Source organism: Notechis scutatus, chromosome 15 (assembly GCF_049901735.1).
Source record: "Notechis scutatus isolate UNSWTSFEM ecotype Mainland chromosome 15, rNotScu1.2, whole genome shotgun sequence".
In the NCBI taxonomy this organism is placed as follows: domain Eukaryota; kingdom Metazoa; phylum Chordata; class Lepidosauria; order Squamata; family Elapidae; genus Notechis; species Notechis scutatus.
The window spans coordinates 1,844,298-1,861,065 of record NC_142023.1 but is presented as its reverse complement, the minus strand read 5'-3'; the positions used below and the strand labels follow the sequence as shown (position 1 = coordinate 1,861,065).

Genomic DNA, 16,768 nt, shown 5'->3' with positions numbered 1-16,768 from the left:
GCTAAGTTGCTGGTTGGGTCCTTTCCACTTTAGAGTTCATTTTGCGTGTTCTGGTGCACTTGGCACATTAGCCCTCCCTGCAATCCTCATAGGCTCTTCTCTCCTTTAGGGAATCTGGACAGGATTCCAAAGAAGGAAAGAATCTTCCCAAAACATGGTTTTCGCATAAGGACTCACTTGGAAAGACATGGGTGAAATTCTCTTTGGTCCAAATACAGAGAGGAAAATAGTATTTTTTATGGGAATTGAAGATTGATTCTGTAAGAATGTATCTTGGCATTAAACTAGCACCCTGTCGAAAGAGTTCAGTCTTACAGTTTTGCTAACTGTCATTCGTTTAACAAATCTACATTGCCTCAATTCAGGGTTGGCAAGGCCACAACAGCTGAGTCACGAAAAAGTGGAGATAGGACATTTTTGCCGTGTTCTTGAATCTACAGCTCTTTCACTGGCATTCCCTGTAACAACCTTTTATCAAAGCTGCTGCACTATGCTGTAGCTTGCGTAACAACCATTTGTGGAATACACCAGCTATTGGGGCTTCTTTGCCACTTGCTTCCATAGCCTTGACATGGAACGCTGACACTTCTCTTAATTTTGGTGGTTAAAGGGTCACACATATATGCATGGTTATTTCTACCCTTATTTTTCACTTAAGAGAAACCGATGCTTAGGCAAGGTTGGTGACACTGCTCCAGGTTTGACATTAGGCAGATAAGTGGATATTAAAGCCATTGCGCAAATGAAAATGCTGTGATTAAGAGCTCTTAGTGCAGATCTGCACCACCCTGTCTTGTTCAGCTTGACCAGTGTGGAGTTTAACTCCTTTTCAAATATGCCTTTTCATAGAACATAGAGACCGAGAGCTGGAAGAGACCTGCTCTAGTCTTAACCATCCCTCTCTACTATTCTGATCAAATGGTTGTCCAATCTCATCTTGGAAAACCTCCAGCGATGGAGCATCCAGAACCCCAGGAGACAAGCTGTCACCCCTAGAAGAACTAAGGGTGACATGATTGAAGTATTCCAGTATTTGAGGGGCTTCCACAATGAAGCGGGAGGTCAGCTTAGATGTCCAAAGCACCAGAAGGCAAGACAAGAAACGATGGAAGCGAATCAAGGAGAGAAGAAGCAACCTGGAATTAAGGAGAAATATCTTAACAGGACAGTTAACCAGTGGAACAGCTGGCCTTCAGAAGTGGTGGGTGCTCCTCAGGTGCTAACCTCCTGGCTCCAGAAAAACACGCACCTGAGTCCTGGGGTACTAACAGGTTGCCACAAGGTGTTCCTAAGTGTTGGGAGTGTCCCCACACCCCCTCCATTTCAGAGCCACCAAAAGCTCCCCAGATAGCTCCCGCCCACCATTAGAGCAGCTGCATCTTTTCCTGGGGGGTTTAACAAATTGCAAGCAGGGGCCATGTGTCCACCTAACAAGTCCCAGCATACCTATTCGGCTTCATATGTGAAGCACTGCACATCCCATAGTCAATGTACTGAATTATCAGATCCAGATTTGCCCCCAACTCACTTCTCTTTGGATTGTAGGCCCCGGAGCATCATTCCTCAACCCGGCAAAAGCAGCCGCCACAAAATTAGGAAACTGCCTTGAGCATAGTTAGAGCTCTGGTTGATTCATCTCAATGATTGGCAGAGCCCCCGGGGAAATTTTCAGAACTGTTCCTACGGCATCCTTGGTGCTCTCCGAGCCTGGTGGTTTTCTTAAAGGCATCTCATTACCAAACTAGGTAACATCATCAGTGCTAGACGGACAATGAAATGCCTGCAAGAAAACCACCAAGTTCAGAGGGCATCAAGGACCCCACGGTTCAACCGCGAGCTCCAAAGATATTTTTTTTCTATCAGTTGCTGTGGCTGCTGTGGGACAGATGTGGTATCTTTGGCAAAGTAGATCTTGCCCTAATTTTGAAACCAGGCACACAGACATGGCCATTCCAAAATATTTTTTTATGGCACGCAATGCTCTTAACATGTTCATCGTATTTAAGAAAGAGGCTAAGACTGTTTTTGCAAGATGCAAGCTAGGATCCCTTCAGAGTGTTCTGCAGTCTCTGGTGCAAGTCACCTTTGTAAAAATAAAACATTTCCAAGGGGGGGTGCATTACAAACATTTTGAGGAATCATTTTTTGATGTGGCTGTTGGAACGGTAAAAAGCTAAAGGAGAGCTTGGAAGCCTTCCGGTGCCCCTTACTCCGAAAGGGAGGGTCCTTTAGTTCGATAACTCGGGTGGAAGTTGAGGGTATCCAGGAAAGTGATGAAGTTGTCAGGACCAGTCACGTAGCTTTTTTCCATGGCAGTGTTGATGCCATAGTTCCTGTACATGCCGAACGTGATGAGACGGTCAGAGAAGGCATGTGGACTGACATGGAAACTGGTCTGTGAGGAGTCAAAAACATGAGGGAAACCTTTACTCCTCAGAAAATAGGCCATTCAAAATCATCTGGAGCATTATAACAATCATGTCGGCCTCATGGTAGATGCCAGAATTCCCAAAGGGTCAGCTGGAGCAGCCAGCCAGGTATTAAGACCTTGTGTTCATAGGCTGATTAGTCCCCAGTTTGGGAGGGTTGAGCCTAACTTGAAAGAATCCGGATGGGGTAAGTGGGAGGTTAGCTAGATTGGGAGATCAAGATGTAAATCTCCAACCACAGGACCCCCCTTGTTCTGACCCACCTCCCCAAACACGACAAACCCTCTGACGTAAACTCAAAAAATTCCTTTATTAGGAGTATCGGCAGCCCCAGCACAAAGTTTCTCTCGCAGGCTAACAAGTTTGTCCAGCCAGAAGATGAATAGTCGTCGGCCACACCTATTCATCTTTGCCCTGCCTTTTATACCCAGAGCTGGGAAGCGGCTTTGCTAGCAGCGGTGGTTCTTCCATCCCAAGGACCAGCCCATAGATTTCCACTGCTCTCCTCTCCTCTGCCTTCTGCGCATCTGCATGTCAGGCACTGGACCCAACTGTTCCTCCTCTTCCTCATCAGCCACCTCAACAGCCTGGGGACTGTTGACTCTCTATCTGAGGGCTGACAGACAGCTCAGGTTCTGCCTTTGTCTCTGTCTCTGCCAGCTCCATTCCCTCTTTCCCCTTGGAGCTCTCAGGTTGCCCTAATGCTGACCATGAGTCCCACACCTCCTCTTCTGATTCAGCTGCTGAAGGGGCCAGCGGCCGACAGACCACAACACCCCTGGAGGACTTTGGCTGGCTACTGCCCCTCAGCCCAGTGTGTTTTACTGGAGATGAAATGGAGACCTCTGAGAAAGAGGACCGACCCCCCTTGCAGATGCTTAGAAACAGATGTCAAGACTGAACAAGGGATGGTAGTCCACTCAGCCTAGCCAACATTGTGTCAGAATTAATTCAAGGGCCACCAAGTTCCTCCTCAGTACTGAAGCTATATTCTTCTACACCAGGGGGTGGGGAACTGTGGCCAAAGAACATTAAATTAAGCTGAAAGAAGACTAGGGAATTTGAGGTGTACCTGCAACTGTAGGAACCTGCTTGCATTCACATCCCATGCCAATGCTAAGCAGTGGTGGGAATCAAATTTTTTTACTACCAGTTTGGGGGCGTGGCTTGGTAGGTGTGGTGTGGCTTGGTGGGTGTAGCAGGAGAAGGACAGTGTAAAATCCCCCTTCCCTCCCCACCCCACTATCCTGCTTTCCAGCTCCGTTCACCTGTGCAGGGCAACCAAAGAAGACCCAGCTGGGATCCCAGATCAGCTGGGATTCAGGAGGCAGAGAATAGATGGTGGCAGGGCCAGTCAGAGGTGGGATTTTCCAGTTCTCTGGACTACTCAAAATTTCCACTACCTCAGAACCTGCTGAATACCACCTCTGATGCTAAGCAAATGCATTAAAAGCCGTTTTATTTCCTCGCTGAACCAATCAGCAACCAGCCCCCATAATATTCAGATCTCAATACTGACCGGCATCTCGTGCACTGTTGGTGCCTTTGCGCCATAGTCCATGTTGGTCGTCCTGAACAATGGGTTGCGCTCTTTCACTCTGAAATGACAACAACCACCTCAGCCAGTAGGATTCTTTCTTAATACTTTACTAATTTTAAGGGAGTAACATTGAGTATCTAGAACTAATGAGAAATTTCCTGATAGGGAGAACAATTAATCCGTGGAACGACTTGCCTCTAGAAGTTGTAGGTGCCCCAATCTCTTTTTCAGAAGAGATTGGTCAACTATTTGTCTGGGATGGTATAAGGTCTCCTTCCTTGGGGTTAGACTAGAAGACCTCTGAGGTCCCTTCCAGCCCCATGATTCTATTTCTAAATGATTTCAGGTGGTTAAGCATTCAGCATCTCCTCTCCTCCCTTCTCTGCTTTAAAGAAGAGATTGGCCTGTCATCTGTCAAAAATGGTGTAGTAGGGTCTCCTGCTTAGGTAGGATTTGGACTAGATGACCTACAAGGTCCCTTCCAACACTGTTATTCTGCTCTTTTTTATTTTAGAAACAAATCACTGCCCACTTTTCTTTTTTCTTCTTCAGAATAAGTCTTTTTTTCCTTCAAAGGAACCAGTTTCACCATCAAGGATTGCGTTCATACATACTTAATCCTTCAACAGGCAGACCATGTTAGCCTTGTCTGAACCTGTAAGCACTTTGCAAGCCAGTTCCTATACACCTTGCCCCTTAAACCCCTCCTCCTAAACAGAAAAGGTCCAGATTGATTGATTTTAGATTAAAGTTATATTTACTTTTCAAAAATATTTCATAATATTGTTTGGCTGGATTGTAAATTGCCCAGAGCTGCATAACAGCAAGAGGGGTGGGATATACATTTAATTAATAAATAAATACAATCAATAAACTTTCCCGGCCTCATCCACTGCAGGAAGACTAGGGGGGCTCCTGTCAACTAGGGTTTACTAACCGCAGGGGCTAGGTTTCCAAATCACACTCAGCCAACACCCAACCAACCCCCTCCCCTCACTGCCAGGACTCTGCCCTTTGGCCCATCAGGTTGGCAGCTTTGTGCCCATCTGGGCTGAACTGGACCAAGAAGCCCCCTTCTGCCACCAAGACGGGTCTCAAACCCTTCTCCGACCTTGCCAGTTCCACCTGCTTCTCTAATCTGGCACTCCAATGGGCTCCACTCACCTGTAACCCCGAAACCATCCCGGATGGTTGAACCGGGCAGGTAACTCTTGGCTCACCCGGTATTGATCGCTGGTTCTCTGGGCTGTGCAACTTTCCTCCGTGCTTCGTAAGGTGGCAGTGGCAGCTTCAGGATCGGGCTCCTCGGCCATAGGAACTGCTGGGCGGGCGGGGGTCGCTCAGAGCAAAGCCCCTCTGTCCGAGGGAAGAGAAGAGCCCAGTGGAGGACCAACCCAGGACCCACGCCTTGCTTTGGCGTGGAAACGAAGCCCAGGTTGCTAGGAAACCAAGCCCAGGTTGCTAGGAAGCTGCTCTGGGCATCTGATGCGTTTTAAAGAAACAGCAACTTCCATGCATTAGCTTGCACTTGATGGGGGGATGGGGAGCGCAGCAGATCAAATACCCCTTTCTTCCAACTTGACAAAGGACGCTGAAACCCACCCACCCACCCACTGTTTGATGAGCAGGAATGAATCCATCACAGGAGACCTAAAAGTGAAAAGAATAGTAGAAAAGAAGAGAAGAGAAGAGAAGAGAAGAGAAGAGAAGAGAAGAGAAGAGAAGAGAAGAGAAGAGAAGAGAAGAGAGAAGAAGAGAAGAGAAAGAAAAGAAGAGAAGAGAGAAAATAGAAGAGAAATAGAAGAAAATTTGGAAGAGAAGATAGAATAGAATAGAATAGAGTAGAGTAGAGTAGAGTAGAGTAGAGTAGAATAGAATAGAATAGAATAGAATAGAATAGAATAGAATAGAATAGAATAGAATAGAATAGAATAGGAATAATAGAATTGAATTTTTTATTGGTCAAGCACATACACTAGGAATTTGTCTCCGGTGCATAAGCTCTCAGTGTACATAAAGCAATAGTGATAGTTTATTATCATAGTCATTGTAAAATACATTCATCATAAAACATTAGATACATTTAGTCATGGATACTAAATAAGCCATTGACATAAATCATACTAGGATGCTAAGGAAACAATATAAACCGTAAGATACGAGCAACAAGGTTTTAGTCGTAAGAAGATAAAGGAGAAGATGAGAATAATGATGGTACTACTGCCTTTCTAGAGAGTTTGACATGGTTGTGGGAATTAGTTATTTAGCAGAGCGATGGCATGGGGGGAAAACTGTCCTTGTGTCCCAGCAAAATTGAACTGTTTTCCCCAGGAATTCCAGGACAGCCTAGTTTCCAGGACTGGGTCCTTTTCTTTGCACAACTTGAAGCCCAGAAGTCTTACCCCCAACCTCAAGACTTCCCAAAGTTCTTGGTGCTCTCTGAGCTTATTTTCTTGCAGACATTTCATTAACCAAACTGTGTAACATCATCAGGGTCGCAGCACTGATGATGTTTCCTAGTTGGGTCGTAACAGATTAATAGAGTTGGAAGTCACCTTCTCAGTCATCTAGTCCAGGGGTGTCCAACCTTGGCAACTTTAAGACTTGTGGACTTCAACTCCCAGAATTGCAAAGCTGGCTGAGGAACTCTGGGAGTTGAAGTCCACAAGTCTTAAAGTGGCCAAGGTTGGAGATCTTCGATCTAGTCCAAACCCCCCCCCCCACCGCGCCCCATGAAAGGTCATGAAAGACATGCAAGGAAACAACTAAGCTCAGAGGGCCCCACAGTTCAACCCCAAGCTACAACTATTTTATCAGTATTTCCCAAAGTTGCTTGTAAATTGTAATTTTCAACAGGGCCAACGATGAATGGAATAATTGTATGAACTGTAGTACACTATATATACAGTAATTTCATTTAAATCGGTCAGATTTAGTTCTCCTTGCTCTATCTCATTCTGTGGCTTTGCTTCCCCTGTTGCCTGGAATTTTAGGCTTCACGATTAACATTTTAAAAGGCGATTTTTAATGCACCTTTTCTTGAACCTGAAGCTTGCCTGAAAACCCCAAGACCCCAAACTGGGCAGAATCTCTCTCCATTTGGTGTTGGGGAACCCCTATAAGTTTGCAATCTGAAACAAACAAACAAAAAAGATGCAGCCCATTCCTTAGTCGAGGCCTTTTTAAAAAAGAAATATTTCGCTTTTCCAAGTTGGCAGCAGGTGAGGGTGAGAGGGGGGAGGGAGCAAGAGGGCGACAGCCCGCACCCCCAGAGGCAGCCTGCCCAAAGCACACCTCGACAAAAGCAATGGGGAGCCCCCAGCCCTGCCTCGCTCCCCCCTCCAAGTGCCAACCGAGGGGTACGACACTTCGGCCGTCCGGGACTCGAACCCGCGACATTGCCTAGCGACGCCTGGGCGAGACCAGCGGACGTCGGCCATGGCCGCGTGGGCGGAGCCATGAGGCGGGCGGAGCCACTCCGCCTCGTCGTCCCCCCCTCGGATCCTGGCGTGCGCGCGAAGGAGAGGGAACTGCGCCTGCGCCCCAGCCCAACATGGCGGCCTCCAGGATTCTCTGGCGGACAGGTGGAGGGGGAACCGCACTCGGCGGGGATGGTGGCGGGGTCGCGCTGGGACGGGGCTCTGGCCTTTGGCCCGGAGGGGGAGACGGGGCTTCGGCGCCGAGCGGGGCGGGGGTCCGCAAGCCGGGCGAGTCGCGGGTCTCTGGCGCTTGCTTTGCTGGCGCATACAGGCAGTCCTCAACATACGACCCCAATGGAGCCCCAAATTTCTGTTGCTGAATGAGGCATTAAGTGAGCTTCGCCCCGTTTTGCGACCTTTCTTGCCACGGTTGTGAAGTGAATCCCCCCCCCCATTGACTTGGCTTGCCAGAAGGTCGCAAAAGGGGACCACAGGAGTGCAACCGTCATAAGTACATGACAGTTGCCAAGCCGCCGATCACGTGACTGTGGGGATGCTACAAGGGTCGTAAGCGTGAAAAACGGTCACGAGTCACACTTTTCAGTGAGGTGGTGGTTTTGAACGGTCCCTAAATGAGCTGTTGTAAGTCGAGGGCTACCTCTACTTGCTCAGCCTGCCTGTCTCTTTCCCCCAGCCCACTTTAAGATGCTGGACTCCAATTCCCAGAATGCCCAGCTAGCGTGAAATCCAGCATTTTAAAGCAGGCAAAGAGGAGACATGGGGGCTGCAGAATGGCAGCTTCAAGAATCCCTACGGTTGTGGGGTTGAGAGACTGGTACCCCCTCCCCCACACCATTCCTATGATTGACGTAAGACACATTGGACTCCCCTGCTTCCTGGGAGCTCACCCCTTTCACCGCTCTCTCTTCCACATAGCAGCCCTTCTTCGGCCCAGCAGGTGTGGGACCGTCGTGAAATCTACATCCGGCCTCCTGAGGCATCACGGGACGCTCTCGGTTGCAGCAGCGAGCCAGCCACAGGATGGTAAGTCCAGGTCTGGGGGCTCAAAACCGCGAGGAAAGCAGCAGAGGATCCTGGAGCAATGTGTGGGGGAATGAAACTGGAGTGCTTGCCCGTGGGGAAACTGAGGCCTGATTGTAGTGGGTGCTTCTCCTTGGAGCTGTTCTTGGTTTTTCTCTTGCAGTTGTACATGTATGCATCCGAAGTAGACTGTTGTTTCTCTGTGTCATAGATGTGGGTATATGCATATTTATGTATTTATTTTGTCATGTTTATGTAGTTTATGTAGGTGGTGACCCTTTGAGAGCTGTATGCAACGAAATTCATTTTAATGTATGCCGATGAGTGGACATTCATAGTGACAAAGTTATTCCTATTCTTTATTCTACTCTATTCTATTCTACTCTTCTCTTCTCTTCTCTTCTCTTCTGTTATTCTATTCTGTTCTATTCTGTTATTCTCTTCTGTTATTCTATACTATACTATTCTTATTCTATTCTATTATTATATATCTATTATTCCCATTCCCTATTCTCTTCTGTTATTCTCTTCTGTTATTTTATTCCTATTCTATTCTATTCATGTTATATGATACAATACGGTACTGTTATTCTATTCCTATTCTAGATATCGAGGAGAAGCTTCTGCGGGAGCCATTGAAGCATGCAGACTTCTTCAATCTTCAGGAGCTCTTTTCTCTCCAGGAGCTCTTCGACGCTCGAGTCCACCTTGGCCACAAGAAGAGCAGCCGCCACAGGTCAGTTCTCCCGGGGCTTGCAAACCACGACAGAGCAAAATCCCTGGCTAGGCTCACACAGAGCCTCAGCCCGGATGGCCACGTTTTGGTTAGGCCCAAAGAAATAAACCCAGGTGGCATGCAGATTTGGTACCTGCATTCCCACAACCATGGTTGCCACCTACTGTGGCCTAGACTGGCATGTTGTTTGAATCCAGCCTTTGGGTCAGAGCTTTGGAGCTAAGCATTGCTCACACAGCTTTCCTGCCTTTCTAACTAGGATTGTTCTCAAGTTTTCCTGAGATTCAGTTTGGGTCTTTCAGCATGTAACTTGATGGGTAGGTGTGTTTGACTTCCTTCCCACCCCACTCACTAAGATAAATTGTACTTGGATATTTTGGGGGCTGAGATGTTATCAGTTTCAGTCATAGCTGTGTGAAGAGAGTGAATAGTGTTAATTCAGTGAAGCCCTATTTGGTTAACTGGGAATCTCTACATAGAAGATTATACAGCGCAATACGATCTTGTTCAAGGGTGAGATTTGCACATTCCTGGGGAATATGCTACTGTTTATATAGCTATACTACTTCTAATCAGGGGTGGGATTCTACTGGTTCCGACTGGTTCAGGGTTGACTCCATCCTTCCATCCTTCCGAGGTAGGTAAAAGGAGGACCCAGATTGCTGGGGACAAGAGGCAACTCTGTAAACCGCTTAGAGAGGACTGTAAAAGCATTGTGAAGCAGTATATAAATCTAAGTGCTATTTCTGTTGCTTTATGTGGCTTGGGGATGGCTTCAGACCGGCTGTTTGTTCCCTCTGCAGATACATGGTGCCGTATCTCTTCGGCTCCCGCCTGGAGCATGATATCATCAACCTGGAGCAGACGGCGCAGCACCTCCAGCTGGCCCTCAATTTCACGGCCCACGTTGCCTTCCGCAAAGGCATCATCCTCTTTGTCAGCCGCCATCGCCAGACGTCCCACCGGGTGGAGACCGTGGCCAAGGAGTGCGGGGAGTACGCCCACACCCGCTACTGGCAGGGCGGCTTGCTGACCAACGCCCCCATCCAGTACAGCGCCGGCGTCCGCCTGCCGGACCTCCTGATCTTCCTCACCACTTTCAACAACGTCTTTGAGCCTCACCTAGCCATCCGGGACGCGGCCAAGATGAGCATCCCCACCGTGGCTGTGGTGGACACCAATAGCAACCCCTCCCTCATCACCTACCCCATCCCGGGGAATGACGACAGCCCCTCGGCCATCCACCTCTACCTCTCGCTCTTCAAGACCACCATCCTGAGGGCCAAGGAGAAGAGGAGACACCTGGAGGCGTTATTCCGGCTGCAGAAGAAGTCTGCCAGGCCCACAGGGGCCCCTCCGATGCCAATTCCTAGGGTGGAGGAGGAGAATGGGCATTCCAACTCCTCAAGCTAGTATTGGGAACACACTGGGGCTTGTCGTCTCTACATACTTGCTGGACTGAATGTGATAACCCGGGACATGGCACAAAGACAACACAGTCACATAAGTAAGAATAATCCCTTTAATACCTCCAACTTTGTCCCCAATGTCCAGGTTACTTTCGGCTGGAGAAAAAAACTCTCCCAAGTCTTTAAGTGGAGGAAATTCAGTCCGAAAACAAAGTACATATAAACTGTAAATAAAAATCTACACAAACCATGCTGCAGTAATTAACTTGACAGGGTAGGATAAGGAATTGCAGACTTGAAAGGCCAGCAAAACACATAAAGTTGGGAAAACACCAGGAACTCAGATAAGCCTTGACAATAACAGATAACTGACGATTTGCTTCCAACAAGTTGCTGTGCGCAACCTCCCTTCTCAAACACTGTGTTCCCAGCGGCAACTAATGAAGGGAATCAGGGCCCTTTCCTCCCCTGAAAGCCACGCAACTCACGTTGCTCCCTTCTCTGTTCCTCCCTGCGTGCCCTAGGATGAAGAGGGGGTGGGCCTGGGTCTTCCTCTGAATTCCCTCTGGCTTGTTCTACCTCACACTCCCACTCCCTGTCAGCTGCTCAGCCTCTCCCTCGGAATCAGATTCCGACAGGGGCATGACACTGAACCTCCCATTTCTTAGCCTGTCTCTGCTACAAGGTTGGGAAAGCAGAGGTTTGCCGATCACAGCCTCTCTTCCCATTAACTCTTGGGGATGCTGGGGCCTGTAGTTCATCATTAGGAGGCCCAAAGGTTCCCCCACCCGCCTTCTGATCTAGGCGTTGCCTTTCCATTTCAGTCTTCTCTCTTTTGACTTGCTTGTTTTTTAAATTATAAATGTCGCTGGACATCAAACTGAACCAGGTGCACAAGAATTGGCAACTTGAAGGAATAAATTGGACAGTATTTTAGTTTCGCTAGTTCATTGGTTTACATGTCACAGCTTGGTAGAAGACGCATCTTGGCGGTCAAAATGCCAATTCAGGAGTTATGATTAAATTATTATTAAATTATTCTCCAAAACACCAGAGGGCAGGACAAGAAACAATGGATGGAATCTAACCAAGGAGAAAAAGCAACCTGGAATCGAGGCAAAACTTTCTAATAGTGAGGACAGTTAACCGGTGGAAAAGCTTTGCCTTTAGAAATTGTGGGTGCTCCATCACTGGAGGATTTTAAGAAAAGTCTAGATAGTCATTTATCTGCAACGATATAGAGTTTCTGCTTGACCAGGGGGCTGGACTAGAAGACCTCCAAGGCCCCTTCCAGCTCTTTTCAAGAATCGGAATAGAGCTGAAAAGAGGATGGAGTGGAGACCCTGGGGCTGCCTGCAACCATTGAGACCCATTACAACCGTTTTGCTTTGCTAATTCCTTGGAGGGCAAGTTTCACTTTAATTTGTTGGATGGAGCCATATTCCCCCCCCAAAAAAAAAGTATATAATGGAGGTAGTCCTTGAATTATGACATTAATAAAGCCTGCCCTCACCCACAGGTTTTTTTCCCCCCTTTCGTCGGAGCAGTTGTGCACATTAATTAAAAATTTAACCACAGGAGCAAACTTTTGACAGCATTGGGCAGAACATTCAAAGTGTTAGAAAGCCCGGAGTATCCTTGAAATATCCTAGGCAGGTTTTGTTTTTCTAAGTTGCGTTGTTTTTGAATTGTAAATCAGTAATAAAATCTAATTTCTACAAAAGGTCCACATCTGACATCTCCATTAATTAGGTGTTTCTTTCTGAATTTCACTCCCCAGAATAAGCAATATAGTTTAAAAAAAAAAAAAAAAAAAAGCTGGCGAAACAGGAGCCTTTTTTGTTCCTCGAGGCTTTCCGTCGATCCTGTGTGCGCGGGCGCTCCTTGGTGGCTCCGCCCACTTCCTCCCTCTATATAAGGCGAAGACCACGTGTACTCGGCCATTTGTTGCTGGGTTCGGAAGCGAGTGCAGGTAAGGCTGCTGCTGCTGCAACTCTTCGCTTTACTTTTAACGTGCTTCGCCGTTCGGAGGGCGCTGGTGCCGGTGCCGGGATGGTGTAGGCAGGGTGCGAACTGCAACTACCATCGTCCCCAGCCGGCCGGGGAAGATGGGGCCCGCTACCTCCAGCCCCCAAAAGGGAGCTAGAAATGGTCTCGATTGCCTTCGGAGTAAGGGTAGAGGTAGAGGGGCTTCATTGTCATTTTAAATGGGGAGGTGGGGGAACGACTTCTGAAGCAGCCCCTTTTGCTTCCTGCTCACCTCATTTCCCTCCTGCTTTTGCTTTACTTCTGTCAGAATTGGCGGCGACATCTTCAGAATAACGGAGTTGGAAGGGACCTTGGAGGTCGTCTAGCCCAACCTCCGCTGCTCAAGCAGGAGAGACCGATACCATTCTGAACAAATGGCTGTCCAGGCTCTTCTTCCAAGACCTCCGCGATGGAGCACCCACGACTTCTCAAGCCAAGCTGTTCCACCGGTCGGTTATTCTCATTCTTAGTTTAGTTTACTTTATTGTCATTGCACTTTGTACAACGAAATTAAGTACCATCTTCAGTGTACATTATGACTATGAAAACAAACACTAACACACATCCTTCACATTCTATACATTGAATGGAAAACCCCTGATACTGCATTAATATTGCACAATGCAGTAGAATTCAATAGAGTTACTGCCCTGCGATAGAAGCTGTTTTTCAGCCTATCTGTCCTTGTTTTTATTATCCTGTACCGTCTGCCAGATGGTAATAGTTCAAAAAAGGTCCCTAGGATGAGATGGATCCTTGAGGAGGTTTTGAACTTTCTTAAGGCTACAGGAGCTATAAAGCTCTTCCAAATGGAAGGCATTAGAAAATGTCTCCTTAGTTCTAATTTGAATTTCTCCTTGATAAGTTTGCCATCCATTGTTTCCTGTCTGGCCTTCAGGTGCAGTTAAGCTTCTCCAAGTGTTTGTGCCATGAAGCCCCACTTGGATTATAAACAGTTGTGGGTGTGAGTGGCTGGTTTGGACTCACTTTTTTTCTCTCTCATTCTGTTGCAGGATTGGAGCTAAGAAGCCTCCACCTGATCAGAGGTGAGTTGATTTCCTGGGAGATCCTTGCCTCTCAGTCAGGGCTTGCACCTGCAATTGTTTCAGCTAACCAGCTTTTCAGAAGTAACCAGTTAGAAAAGAGGAAACAGCAGCAGGGCCTTGGCCAGAGGTCTCAAAACTTGGCAACTTTAAGACTAGTGGACTTCAACTCCTAGAATTCTCCAGCTGGCTGGAGGCATAGCTGGCTGGAGAATTCTGGGAATTGAAGTCCACAAGTCTTAAAAGTTGCCAAGTTTGGAGACCTCTGGCCTTGACAGTGCCTTGTAAGACCAGCTCACAGGATATGGAGCTGGTGGGGCTTCATAGCAAAACTGAGAGGTTTTAAAAGCAGAGTCAGTGTCATAGCTGCCTGCAAATGTGCAAAATGACTGTAAGGGAGGCAGCTACAGGTGTCCTGTTCTCAAAGGTATTCCCCGGATTGGGGCTGCCCCTACAGGCGTTGCAGGCATGGCTTCTGTGCTGTGCTTGTGTCAGTAGGTGGCACAGAGAAGCAGGCTAGGTCTACGCTCAGTGCTTTGATGGGTGAGCACTCAGAATGATTACTAGCCTGACAAAACTGCAATGTTCTTTTCATCCTTTGAGGGGGTTCTAGTGGCTGATATTATTTAAGTCTGGATTCGATACTAGGAAAGGACTAAGTTTGTAAACTATCTGAGGGTGCTAAGTTCAGCTTTTTCTTAGATGAACGAGAACACTGCCATTTCTAATACTTTACTGCTCTTAACTTTAGAAAATGCAGGTCAACCTTAAAGAGTGTCAGGTTTTTGTTCATACACGATGTTAGGGATTTTGGAAAAGCATGTTTTTGTTGAATCATTGGCACAGTGAAATTAACTAAGCCACTTTGTTTATAGGGACATGATGCTGGCTCTTCAACACATGTTTAGAATGAGCTCTGAAAGGTAAGATTGTAAGTGTTCAAATGAATTTGGATGCTAACAACTGGACAAAATTTGCATTTTGCATTCTTTAAGACAGGGAAAGTTGAATTAAGCACTTTCCCCCTTCCAAAATTATTTTTTTAATATCTTAAAAATTTTAATATCTTCAAATCTGTTGATTTGATGTTTTTATTCTCTCTTGGTCACAAACATTTTCTGAGCATAGTAAGGGGGGTTAATGAAGTGGAAAATTATTGAATTTGAATGTGGAAATTCAATTCCAATAGTTATTTTCTTTGGGTCTTCCTCAGTTCAGCAAGTCGAAAACTTGGGACTGTTCCGACCCATGCTGGCGAGGCAGGTATTAAAGTCCAACCTTGGAAACTTCTTAAGAACTCTGGATTTCAACTTCCAGAACTCATCAGCCAGCCATGCTGCCTGGAGAATTTTGGGAGTTTGGAAGTTCACAAGTCTTAAAAGTTATACATTTGCTGCCTATGTTCGTGTTTATATATGCCTCTATTATAAATTTGCTGCCTCTATTTCTATGTACTTCTCTGAAGAAAAGCCTCCAAACAGGTTTTTATTTTACATCTTTGCAGAGTAGTTTTATGGTTGCAATGATTGGTCTTAAGTCTGCCACAAAAATTCTTCCATTTTATTAAGTCTGGAAGGAAGAAATATTTGATGAAAAGTTAACACTGTACACTTAGCTGAAGCATTTAATGTTTTAATTTATTCTTGTATCTCATTGCTCCTTTATTTTACCTTGCTTCATTGATGACTTAAGACATATACAATTCTGTTCAAGCCATGTACATTATGTGACATGACTGTACTTTTCTAGGCATTGGCCAAAGTAAAGATGCTTTGTCCTGAACTTTACAAAGGAGCTGAGAGGCCATGATGTCCAACTCCCAACCAAGCAGATGGAGGTCAGCATTCCTTTGGGACAGGGTTGATTTTATTGAAATGCAACACTTTTATTATAAATTATTATGAAATTTATTTGATGTTCCTTCTGTCCAGCAGCATCATGGGTGCAAGTGGCGGGAATGAGATGAGATTTAGTTCTCAGAAGTTTCCAAGGTGTCTGGCTCCATTCTTCCTTCAGGGACCTTCCTCTTCAGTTTCACTTCAGCGAGGCTCCAATTCAGCATCTCTTTGGGTCACCTGGGTTCTTCAGCCTCCATATGCACTTTTGAAGAATTGTCGCTTGGGAAATGTGATTTTGAGTGAGCCAGGTTCTGAGCCTCCTTGAAGAGCGCTGGCTTGGTTTGTGTTCTTTAAGCTCCTTTGTCAGCTGAGCTTAGTGGAGGGTATTCAGGTAATCCTCGAGTTAAGAATGTGATAGAGCCTGCCAATTACATTGGTAACACAAACATTCATTTGTTTGAATCACGTTAAATGAATGTGATTGTCAGCCTTCAAGATCTTCCTTTCCTTTGCTTCTTTCTGGCTGCCATGAGTAAGGGGGTGTGTGGAAGGGGGAAATGTATGGGACGTGAGCTGAAAGTGTTAATAACTGATATTGTATAAACGGGAGGGTTTCTCATTCCTGCTTAGCTTTCTCTTCTCTGCGCAATTGCAAACCTTTATCTGAGTAAGCCAAGGTCAATTAATCATCACCACCTGGAGATGTCCACATGATGGAGTTCACAACTTTTAATTAGAAGAACCGTTTCAACTATTGGGGGTGGGAACATTTCACTCCCTTGATATATGTGATGTACGTGCCTATTTCCCCAGATTCCCATAAAAGTATGTGATTTAATTGAAAAGTAATGATTTAAATGTTTAAGATATGAATATTAATACTAATGAATAGATTTGTATTATTTTTGATAATATAGTATAATTTTAGAATGTACCAGACAGAATCCCAATATATGTTATGTGTTTTATATTAAGTATTATAAATGTAGGGGAAAGAGATAAAGGCATCATACTCCATATAGTGTGCAGGAGAAGTTTTTTCTTTTTTTTAAAGAAGGAAAATAAAGGGCTGGCTGGAATAGAACAGACAAAGAATAATAAATATTATGATATGAATTGAGAGGAGATAAATAAAATAAAATAAAATTGAGAAAATTTAAAGGAGAGGAGAAGACATATAGAAAACTGAAAATGTTAATAAGATATGAAATGGTATGTAAAATGAATATGAATTTGAATTTGTGTCTGTACCAAGAGTTTTAACCCAGGACTAAGCAACTTTCAG

General features: G+C 45.9%; 2 protein-coding genes, 1 long non-coding RNA gene and 1 other non-coding gene across 7 annotated transcripts; 3 read left to right on the top strand and 1 right to left on the bottom strand.

Moving 5' to 3' along the window:
* Window positions 1–1,950: 1,950 nt before the first annotated feature.
* Window positions 1,951–5,395, bottom strand: PIERCE1 (piercer of microtubule wall 1). Its single transcript, XM_026689899.2, has 3 exons — window positions 5,134–5,395; window positions 3,949–4,027; window positions 1,951–2,395 (listed from the first exon to the last, which is right to left on the bottom strand). The coding sequence occupies exons 1-3, from the start codon at window positions 5,280–5,282 to the stop codon at window positions 2,207–2,209; spliced, it is 417 nt and encodes a 138-aa protein (XP_026545684.2). The 5' UTR covers window positions 5,283–5,395; the 3' UTR covers window positions 1,951–2,206.
* A 2,075-nt stretch (window positions 5,396–7,470) lies between these two features.
* On the top strand, window positions 7,471–10,821 carry MRPS2 (mitochondrial ribosomal protein S2). Of its 3 annotated transcripts, none has more exons than XM_026689897.2 (4): window positions 7,471–7,553; window positions 8,325–8,432; window positions 9,036–9,165; window positions 9,969–10,821. In XM_026689897.2, the coding sequence occupies exons 1-4, from the start codon at window positions 7,523–7,525 to the stop codon at window positions 10,576–10,578; spliced, it is 879 nt and encodes a 292-aa protein (XP_026545682.1). In that variant the 5' UTR covers window positions 7,471–7,522; the 3' UTR covers window positions 10,579–10,821. The 3 variants fall into 3 exon arrangements, with proteins under 3 accessions (XP_026545682.1, XP_026545683.1, XP_026545681.2); XM_026689898.2 differs by having other exon boundaries at window positions 7,474–7,553; window positions 8,328–8,432; XM_026689896.2 differs by lacking the exon at window positions 7,471–7,553 and having other exon boundaries at window positions 8,041–8,432.
* A 1,697-nt stretch (window positions 10,822–12,518) lies between these two features.
* Window positions 12,519–15,965, top strand: LOC113427405 (uncharacterized). 2 transcript variants are annotated; one of them, XR_015745411.1, is made up of 5 exons: window positions 12,519–13,051; window positions 13,616–13,648; window positions 14,521–14,568; window positions 15,395–15,482; window positions 15,577–15,965. It is a non-coding gene; the product is annotated as an uncharacterized LOC113427405 (long non-coding RNA). The 2 variants fall into 2 exon arrangements; XR_015745410.1 differs by having other exon boundaries at window positions 12,520–13,051; window positions 15,580–15,965.
* LOC113427409 (small nucleolar RNA SNORA17) lies at window positions 14,090–14,221 on the top strand. The gene has a single exon (XR_003372863.1). It is a non-coding gene; the product is annotated as a small nucleolar RNA SNORA17 (small nucleolar RNA).
* Window positions 15,966–16,768: the final 803 nt, after the last annotated feature.